The sequence below is a fragment of the Nomascus leucogenys genome, chromosome 15 (genome assembly GCF_006542625.1).
Source record: "Nomascus leucogenys isolate Asia chromosome 15, Asia_NLE_v1, whole genome shotgun sequence".
Lineage (NCBI taxonomy): Eukaryota > Metazoa > Chordata > Mammalia > Primates > Hylobatidae > Nomascus > Nomascus leucogenys.
The window spans coordinates 60,938,372-60,949,047 of record NC_044395.1 but is presented as its reverse complement, the minus strand read 5'-3'; the positions used below and the strand labels follow the sequence as shown (position 1 = coordinate 60,949,047).

Genomic DNA, 10,676 nt, shown 5'->3' with positions numbered 1-10,676 from the left:
AATGAGCGCTCCGGGTCTCGGCGGGGTGGAGGGGTTGCACTGCGGTAATATGGCTCTTCCTTAGCCAGCGGCGGCAGCGGCGGCAGCGGCGGCGGCCACTGTCTGGACGGAGTAGTCGTACCTTTCGGGTGGCGGGTTTCTAGGCTGCAGAGGCTTGGCAGGTCGTGGCTAGGAGGCGGCGGCGGATGCCGGAAGAGCGCCCGCCCCGCCGCTTGGCGGCCCCTGGATCGAGATGAGCGCCTCCGCGTCGGTCGGGGGCCAGGTCCCCCAGCCACCCCCGGGCCCGGCCGCCGCGCTGCCTCCCGGTTCTGCCGCGCGGGCCCTGCATGTGGAGCTGCCGTCTCAGCAGGTAAGCCCGCGCGGGTCGCAGCGCTCGGGAGGGACCTGGGCAGGCCCGCGTGGAGAGCTTGGTGGCTCCGGGCTGACCCCGCGAGCCGGGACACCCAGAGCAGGGACCCCGAGGGCTCGCGGGACTGAGGAAGACTGCCAGGAGGTTTGTGCGGGGAGGGGTCCAGTGATGGCCGAACCTCCGGGAGATCCCAGAGTCCTAGGAGAATCCCGTTACAGGAGATGGGCTTGTTAAGGGACAAGCAGCCAGCCAGTTAAAGTCCCTGGGGCCCCGGCCCGAGGCCGCCTCCCCCAACGCAGGGAGCCGGGGATTCCCCCGCGCAGACCCTCTCCCTCGTTCCCCCCGGGAAGGGACGCGGGGAACCCCCTGTGTCCCACGGGCCATGGCGAAAGCACTTTTCCTTTCTTTCGCCACCTGGCCATCCCCGCTTACGGAGAAACCAGTTTGTACTCTTCGTGCAAGAGCCCTGGAGGAGACTTTAGGGTGTCTACCATTTGCTTTAATCTCCCCTGATTATTAAGTATTCGGCCTCTTTAGGGAAATGTATTCAAGACTTGGGGGTTTCCTTCCTAATTCTCCGAGTCCCAGGGAACGCATCTTAATAATTAGGAGGGCTTTTTCCTTCTTCATTCCCTCCAGTGAGCCTCTGTGGAAGGAGGATTTGATGTATATATTCAAGTGTTCCCCCATCCTTTAGGAAGGGCTTTGAGGACTTGTTGGCTCTGCTTTGTAGGGAGATAAGAAGGGGGAAACACTGACTTTGGAGATCTGACAAAACTCTTTGTTTCACTCACGTATCTGTAGAGTACTTCCCTCCTTATATCGGTTGCCTTCCTTCTGTCCCCCAAGGGGAGATTTTGCAGAAATCTTAGCATTAAAGAAACCTAAAGAAAGTACCTTTCACCCTCTCCCTTTATTCCTCCTTCCGAGAAGAGGATCTAGGAGAAACTGTCATTTATTGAGAACTTACCGTGTTGGATTTGTGCAAAGGGCTCAGTGGCCATTAGTTCACTGAATTTTCACAACTCTGTGAGATAGCTGTTTTTATTACCCCCCTTTGGCAGTTGAGGAAACTGAGGCTTGTCCGGAGCCTTCCAGTTAGTAAGTGGTGGGGCTGGCTTGCAGAATCCAGTGTCTGACTCTGCAGCCATGCACGTGCTTGAGACTTGGGCAGCCTTCCTCCACCACCTTTACACAGGACAGAGTGAGTTCTTTCATACACCCCTCCAACTTTCTATCAGCTACCAGTGGGACTTAGGAAGGATTCATAAAGAGGAAGGGAGAGCTTGTGGGGGAGAGAGTGTTTGAAAAGTGAAATGGATTTGAATGCAGTAAAGGAGGCGGGGGCGAAAGGGAAGAGAAGAGTTGGAGATAATAACCACTGTGGTTGCCATTGAATAGGCAGGCAGAAGAGCTTACAGTAGCAACGGCTTTTTGTGTGACTACTACCGAAGAGGATTGAAAAGATACCATGTGCCCTGGTTTTGTGATGCTGTTGGCAGGGAATTTCTGAATAGTAGGAGTTTGAGGGTAGTGGGGGTTTGGATTGTATTGTGAGATACTGGGAGAGGGTAGAAGTCTGGCTAGGGAGACATGTCTCTGGAGTAAGCATTAATGTGAGTTTTTGTATGTGTGGGAGGTAGAGTGTGAGAGTGGATACTGGGAGAGGGAATAGGGGAGCACCGTTAGAAACAGCCTGGAGAAGTCCTAAGGCGTTCAGGGGCCAAGAAGGTTTTGGTTTGGGGGAGCTTCGAGAGTGTGTGGGATTAGGAAGAGAAAGCATCATTTACTTCATGGAGCCTATTCTGTGATAACAGCTCACAGTTTAACACGGGGAAAACTAAAGCAAACAAACTGTTGATGGAATAATTTCAGCCTCGTTTGTTAGTGTTTGTGAAATTTTTGGATTGGTGCCGAGGGATATATAGTGACTTAAGTGTACAGCTGAATGCTATGTGAGTACCGAGTATGCTATTTACAGCTTTCTGGGGGTGTCATCCTTGAATTCTTGGAAGGCAGCCTATATAACAAAGCACTTTTACTTTTGCAGTTGATATCAATTTATATTTTGGGGTCAAAATGCTCAGATTTTTAGTGTATAAATAATACCAATAAAATTTTGTTGAAGTTTTATCTGTATATAGTAAAGTGCACAGATTATTAGTATTCAGTTGATGAATTGTCACCAAGGGAACAGTTATGTAAGTACTACCCAGATTAAGAAATACAAAATTTTGGCTGGGTGCAGTGGCTCACGCCTGTAATCCTAGCACTTTGGGAGGCTGAGGTGGGGGGATCACTTGAGGCCAGAAGTTCGAGACCAGCCTGGCCAACATGCCGAAACCCTGTCTCTACTAAAACTACAAAAAAAAAAAAAAAAAAAAGCCAGATGTGGTGGCTCACATTTGTAATACCAGCTACTTGGGAGGCTGAGGCAAGAGAATTGCTTGAACCTGGGAGGCGCAGGTTGCAGTAAGCCGAGATTGCCCCACTGCACTCCAGCCTGGGTGACAGAGTGAGACTCTTATCTAAAAACAAACAAACAAACAAACAAAACCCCAAAAAACCCCCAAATTATTAACATCCTGGAAGTCCTCCTATGTTCTCTCCCATTTCTGTTTTTCCTTTTTCTCTAAAGGAACCACTTTTCTGATTTCTAATGTAAAAGATCAGTTTTTGCCTGTTCTTGAGCTTTATATAAATGGAGTTGTGCAAAATGCGTTTTTTTTGTGTCTGGTTTCTTTTACTCAGTATTGTTTGTGAGAGTCATGGAGTATCTGTGTATGTCTAATTTTTTTTTTAAGCATTACTTTGTTGTCTTTTTTTTGCTTTTAGGTTTTCAAAGGTTTAGATAAATTGGAATGTCAGTTGTTAACTTTCCTTTAAATAATACTTTCAAAACCATACATTTTAATACATCCCATACTAGTTGGCAAGGTATCAATTTTTTTTTTTTTTTGAGACGGAGTCTAGCTCTGTAGCCCAGGCTGGAGTGCAGTGGCACGATCTTGGCTTATTGCAACCTCTGCCTCCTGGGTTCAAGCGATTCTCCTGCCTCAGCCTCCCAAGTAGCTGGGATTACAAGCACCTGCCACCACGCCCAGCTAATTTTTGTGTTTTTAGTAGAGATGGGGTTTCATTGTGTTGGCCAGGCTGGTCTGGAACCCCTGACCTTGTGATCCTCCCCCCTCAGCCTCCCAAAGTGCTAGAATTACAAGTGTGAGCCACCACGCCTGGCTGGTATCAATATTTCTAAACAAATAAACAAGCCCGGTTGGTTTAGGATTTCTATGATCAAGTTATCTCAAAACATAGATTCAGTGGCTCCCAGCCTTCCTCTAAGATGGGGCTTGTCAGCCTTGGGACGGTTGACATTTTGCAGTGAAGATGGGCTGTTACATGTTTAGCCACATCCCAAGATAGCAGCAGCACCGCACCAGTCCTGACAATCAAAAATGAGTTCAGACATGGCCAAATGTTTCTTAGGGGGCAAAATTACCCCCAGTTGAGAACCACCTTACTAAGGTGTATTTTCATTTTAGGATAGAGAGTATCCTTGTTATTATTGACTCATTTATTCCAATCTTCATTAAGTCCTGTTGATTCTAGAAGTGGCTGTAATGTTTAAAAAGTTAACACTGCAAACACCTGAACTTTTCCATGTATGAGTACTAACTATAGTCCATATCAGCCCCTTGCCTGTGTCAGATGGGACTACTACTTAATTTTGTCTCCTTTTGCTTCTATGTGATCTTACTTTACTGTAATTTGAGCAAGAACTAGTGACACATTTTTTTTTACATTTTTTTTTTGTTTTGTTTTTGATTTTTGAGACAGTTTTACTCTGGTCACCCAGGCTGGAATGCAGTGGTGCGATCTCCTCTCACTGCAACCTGCCCCTCACGGGTTCAATCGATCCTCCCACCTCAGCCTTCCGCGTAGCTGGGTCCACAGGCTGTGCCACCATGCCCAGCTAATTTTTGTATTTTTGGTAGAGATGGGGTTTCACCATGTTGGCAGGCTAGTCTTGAACTCCTGGCCTCAGGTGATCGATCTGCCTGCCTTGGCCTCCCAAAGTGCTGGGACTACAGGTGTGAACCACCACGCCCGGCCCAAAAACAAACTATTTTTTAGAAAGTTTTATTTCTATTTTTGGCCGAGTGCGGTGGCTCATGCCTATAATACCAGCACTTTGGGAGGCCGAGGCAGGCTGATCACTTGAAGTCAGGAGTTTGAGACCAGCCTGGCCAACATGATGAAACCCTGTCTCTACGAAAAATAGAAAAATTAGCCAGGTGTGGGTGGTGGTGGGTGTCTGTAATCCCAGCTATTCGGGAGGCTGAGGCAGGAGAATTGCTTGAACTCGGGAGGCAGAGGTTGCAGTGAGCTGAGATGGCGCCATTGTACTCCAACCTGGGTGACAAGAATGAAACTGTCTAAAAAAAAAAAATTATTTCTATTTTTTTATTTTTACTTTTTTTAGAGACAACATCTTGCTCTGTCGCCCAGCCTGGAGTGCAGTTGGCTCACTGAGGCCTCAACCTCCTGGGATCAAGTGATTCTTTTGCCTCAGCCTCCCTAGTATCTAGGACTACAGGCATGTGCCACCATACCCAGTTAATTTTTTAAAGTTTTTCACAGAGTTGGGGTCTTGCTGTGTTGCCCAGGCTAGTCTCAAACTCGTGGCCTCAAGAAATCCTCCTGCCTTGGCCTCCCAAAGTGTTGGGATTATAGGCATGAGCCACTACGCCCGGCCAGAAAATTTTATATTTATAGAAAAATTGAGAAGATAGTACAGAAAGTTCCCATATACTCTATACCTAGTTTCACTTATTCTTTTTTTTTTTTTTTTGAGACGGAGTCTCACTCTGTCACCCAGGCTAGAGTGGAGTGGTGCAATCTCTGCTCACCGCAACCTCCGCCTTTCAGGTTCAAGCGATTCTCCTGCCTCAGCCTCCTGAGTAGCTGGGATTACGGGCATGCACCACTGTTCCTGGCTAATTTTTGTATTTTTAGTAGAGTTGAGGTTTTGCCATGTTGGCCAGGCTGGTCTTGAACTCCTGACCTCAGGTGATCCGCCTGCCTTGGCCTCCCAAAGTGCTGGGATTACAGGCATGAGCCACCTCACCTGGCCTCACTTCTTAACATCTGCCTTGACATATGGTACATTTGTTAGAATTAATGAACCAATATTTATATATTATTGACTAAAAAAGTCTATAGTTCATTTAGATTTTCTTAGTTCTGAACAACTGTGGCCAGGCCTGGTGAGTCATGCCTGTAACCCCAGCACTTTGGGAGGGTGAGGCAGGAGGATTGCTTGAGCCTGTGAGGTCAAGGCTGCAGTGAGCCCTGATTGCACCACTGCACTCCAGCCTGGAAGACTGTGATTAAATGTGATTAACTATATATACAACATAAAATTTGCTGTTTAAATAATTTTTAAGTATACAATATAGTGGCATTAAAAACATACTTAATGTTATACAACCATCATCACTGTATAGTTCCAGAATGTTTACATCATCCCAAACAGAAAACAACTCCCCATTCTCGCCTCCTACCAGCCCCTGGTAAATTCTGTTCTACTTTCTGTCTCTATGAATTTGACTATTCTGGGTACCTCATATAAGTGGCATTATACAGTATTTGTCCTTTTATGTTTGGCTTATTTCACTTTGCAATGTTTTCAAGGTTCATCCATGTTGTAGGGTATGTTAGAATTTCATTCCTTTTTTAAGGGGGATGGTATTCCGTTGTATGCATATACTGCATTTTGTTTATTCATTCATCTCTTGATGGGTCCTTTGTTTGCTTGTTTGTTTTGAGACAGGGTCTCACTCTGTTGCCCAGGCTAAAGTGCAGTGGCATGATCATGGCTCACTGCAGCCTTGACTTCCTGGGGTCAAGTGATCCTCCCACCTCAGCACCCCCGCAAGTAGCTGAGACCACAATGGCATGTGCCTCCACGCCCAGCTAATTTGAAAATTTTTTGTAGGAATGAGTCTCACTCTGGTCTCAAACTCTTGGGCTCAAGAGATCCTCCTGCCTTGGCCACGCAAAGCGGTGTTGAGATTACAGCATGAGCCACCACGCCCAGCCAACCCTTGGTTTTTACCTGATGTCCTTCTTCCGTGCCAGGATCCTGTCTGGATACCACATTGTATTTAGTTGTCCTGTCTCTTGCCTCCTCTTAGTTGTGGCAGTTCCTCAGACTTTCCTTGTTTTTGGTGGCCTTGACAGTTTTGAGTACTGGTCAGGTGTTTTGTAGGATGCCACTCTTTTGGAATTAGTCTGATGTTTTTTCTTATGATTAGACTAGGGTGGTGGTGTTTTGGGAGCAAGACTTAAGAGGTAAAGTGCCATTTTCATCATATATTACGTACATATTATTAACATGATTTATCACTTTTTTTTTTTTTTGAGACAGAGTTTTGCTTCACTCTTGTTGCCCAGGCTGGAGTGCAATGGCACAATCTCAGCTCACTGCAACCTCTACCTCTCAGGTTCAAGCAATTCTTCTGCCTCAACCTCCTGAGTAGCTGGGATTACAGGCACCCGCCACCATGCCCAGCTAATTTTTCTATTTTTAGTAGAGACAGGGTTTCACCATGTTGGCCAGGCTGGTCTTGAACTCCTGACCTCAGGTGATCCACCCACCTTGGCCTCCCAAAGTGCTGGTATTACAGGCATGAGCCACCATGCCTGGCTGATTTTTCACTGTTGATTCTAACTTGTATCATCACCAGCTGTGGTAGCATATGATAGGAAAGGCAAACTAGCTGTTTTCTCCTATTACACTGTTATACTATCAGCATAACCCTTCTGACATTAGATGTGTGGAGGTTTTCCCCACACACCAAGCGATCCTCCAGTGAACACCAATATGGTGTCCTATGATTCAATTCAATTCTGCCACAATCTCCTTAGAGTTAGTATCATATTCCACAAGTTAAAGGCTCAGACCCATAAAACTGTCCCCTACTTCACATGCCAGTCGTAAGTCTGGGACTCTGGAACTTCTTACCGACTGGCTATAAATTGGGGGTTCCTATGTTCCCCTCCTCAGGCTCAGTCTTTTACTAGAACAGCTCATGGAACTCAAGAAAGCACCTTGCTTGCACTTACTGTTTTTTTTTTTTTTAAAATAAACAGTATTACACAGGATACAGACGAGCAGCCAGATGGAAGATATGCATAGGGAACAGTATGGGGGAAATGGCCCAGAGCTTTCATGCCCTCTCATGGCAGCTCCACCCTCCACATGTTCAGCAACCCAGAAAGTCTCCCAAACCTGTAGTTCTGTGATTTTTATGGAGGCTTCATCATGTAGGCATGATCAATCATTAAGTCAGTCTTCAGCCCCTCTCTCCTTCCTGGAGGATGAGGAGGGGGGCTGAAAGTTCCAAGCTTCTGATCATGGCTTGGTCTTTCTGGTGACCATTTTCCTTCTAGGAGCTCACCAAGAGTTGTCTCATTAGAACAAAGGATGTTCCTCACCTAGGAAACCCTGAGGGACTAGGCGTTGTGTCTGGAACTGGGGTCAAAGACCAAATATTAAAAGTAAAGATTCTCCTAGTACCCCTATGGCACCCAGGGAATGACAGAGGTTTTAAGAGCTCTGCACCAGGAACTGTGTACAAAGACCAAAGTATATATTTATGATTATAAATTGAAGGGCCACAGGTAGTGTTTGTCAGGTTTCTCTGCTTTAAGGTTACTCTTCCTCCCCTTCCCTCTATACTGTAGTCTTTGGAAGGAAGTCACTATGTGTAGTCCACACTTGAGTGAGATTTGTGCTCCCCCTTCTTGAGGGTAGAGTATCTACATAAATTATTTGGAATTTTTCTGTATGGGAGATTAAATCATGGCTCGCTTCAGCCTCTAACTCCTGGACTCAAGTTATGTGCCTCAGCCTCCCAAGTAGCTGGGACCACGGGTGCACACCACCATGCCTGGTTCATTTTTTAATTTTAATTTTTGTAGAGACAGAGTCTTGCTATATTGCCCAGGCTGGTCTCTAACTCCTTGCTTCAAGCAGTCCTCCTGCCTTGGCCTCCCAAAGCATTGACGTTACAGGCATGAGCCACTGTGCTGGGCCGGTAACTTAAAGTCACACAGAATGTCAACAAAGGGACTACAATCTAGGTGTTTCCTGTTTGCCCTAGACACCCATTCTTTGCAGGGTTCTGGTGAAAAGTTTTAAGTACCTCAGAGTTTGGGACCATCAGGCTTTATATTTTATTTCCTACAGCAATTGTGCCTAACACTGTGCTGATGATTTAGTAGGAACTCATGTACAACTTTTTTGTTCATGAGTCTTTCCCTTGAAGAACTTTACAGCCTAAAGAGAACAAGGAAAGATTGGATTCAGTGGTATTGAAACCCATACAAAAAAACATGATAGAAGCAGAAAAGTAGATCTAAAGCTTGATTTTGCTGCACAGGATAAATATTTTCCCTTTGTGTTTTTATGTTTATTTGGATACCCTACTTTTGTTAATCTAATTTAATCATCTTCCTATTATTAAAAAAAATCAGCTTTATTGGCAAGGCCGTTCATCTTATCAGGAACATGTGCCTCACGCAATGCACTACCATGCCGTGTACATTCATTCCTTCTGCAAATATTTACTAAGCCCCTTGTAACTCGAAGAAAAAATGTAATATATAGTTGAGTATCTACAAAGTAAAATTATGGCAATTTTTGTGCTGGTTTGGCTCTTATAAGTAAAATGATATGAGGAAGCCTCAGAAACTTAAGATATCAGCATCTTGAAATCATTATTTTTATGTGACAAAATGCTATTAGGAATTTATGTTTTTTGTTTGTTTCTCTTTTTCGTGTGAAAATGAGTTTTTTTTTTGAAAGGAAAAGCTGTGTTTATTTAGTGTTTACTTTAAAATGTCTCTACAGGATCACAATTCTTTGTGGTAGAAAATTCAGAAGTGAAACTGACTAGAAATAGAGCACAAGCAGAATTGAAACTAATAAGTTGGGCCTGAAGTGAAACGTATGGTAGAATGAAAAAAAATTAGATTTTCATAGTTTCCAAATGTGTGTTTTTGATAAGCTGTGTATTTTTACCTGTCAGACATGTTACTGCTGGGGAGAAAAAGAAGTTTGTCTTTTTTTTTTTTTTTTGAGGCAGAGTCTCACTCTGTCTCCCAGGCTGGAGTGCAGTGGTGCGATCTTGGCTCACTGCAAGCTCCGCCTCCTGGGTTCACGCCATTCTCCTGCCTCAGCCTCCTGAGTAGCTGGGACTACAGGCGCCTGCCACCACGCCTGGCTAATTTTTTGTATTTTTAGTAGAGATGGGGTTTCACAGTGTTAGCCAGGATGGTCTCGATCTCCTGACCTCGTGATCTGCCTGCCTCAGCCTCCCAAAGTGCTGGGATTACAGGCGTGAGCCACCGTGCCTGGCCAGGTTTGTCATTTTTAACATACTGGAATGTGTACAGCTACAAACTAAAGGTGTTTTAGAAAAAGACATCTCTCTTACGAGAGAGGTTGAAACATTTTAGGTTTATGCTTTGTTTTAGGTTTAATGACATAAGTAATGTCTTTTTTTTTTTGATACGGAGTTACCCTATTATCGCCCAGTATGGAGTGCAATGGCACGATCTCAGCTCACTGCAACCTCTGCCTCCCAGATTCAAGTAATTCTCCTGCCTCAGCCTCCCGAGTAGCTGGGATTATAGGTGCCCACCATCCCACCTGGCTAATTTTTGTATTTTTAGTAGAGACGGGTTTCACCACATTGGCCAGGCTGGTCTCGAACTCCTGACCTCAGGTGATCCATCTGCCTCGGCCTCCCAAAGTGCTGGGATTGCAGGCATGAGCCACTGTGGCTGGCCAGTAAAGTCTTATATTGTTAAATTTTTTCAATGCCTTGTACAGTATTTTAGCAGAACGGAAACTTGACATTGGAATTTTACAATTCATAGTATACCTTCTTGATTTAGTACCACATAACCTTGTTTTCCATCTTATTTTAAGATGGAAACATGAATTTTGAATCATGGAATTTTACAGATGCAAAACCTGAAGCCCTGCGAGGTGAAACCATTTGCCTGGCCACAGACTTGTTCTAGCTGTTTATTCTTGCCCTGGAGTATTTAGTAAAGAGTATTAGTTTAACAGATCTGTGTTGTGTCTTGTTCCTGCTTGTGGCAGAGAAATAAACAGAACCTGGGTCTTGTGAACAGTTCCACTGTTCTTGGCTGGGTGTGTTGAGAAGTTGCTTCTTTTTTTTTTTGAGATGAAGTTTTGCTCTTGTCACCCAGGCTGGAGTTCAGTGGTATGATCTCGGCTCACTGCAACCTC

General features: G+C 45.0%; 1 protein-coding gene across 1 annotated transcript in view; it reads left to right on the top strand.

The window, feature by feature from the left end:
• UVRAG (UV radiation resistance associated) overlaps positions 1-10,676 on the top strand; it is a 333,633-nt gene continuing 322,957 nt past the window's right edge. Inside the window, exon 1 of the mRNA XM_030828684.1 lies at positions 1-349. Coding sequence (XP_030684544.1) covers positions 233-349 — 117 coding nt within the window. The 5' untranslated portion in view covers positions 1-232. The remainder of the gene's footprint in view (positions 350-10,676) is intronic.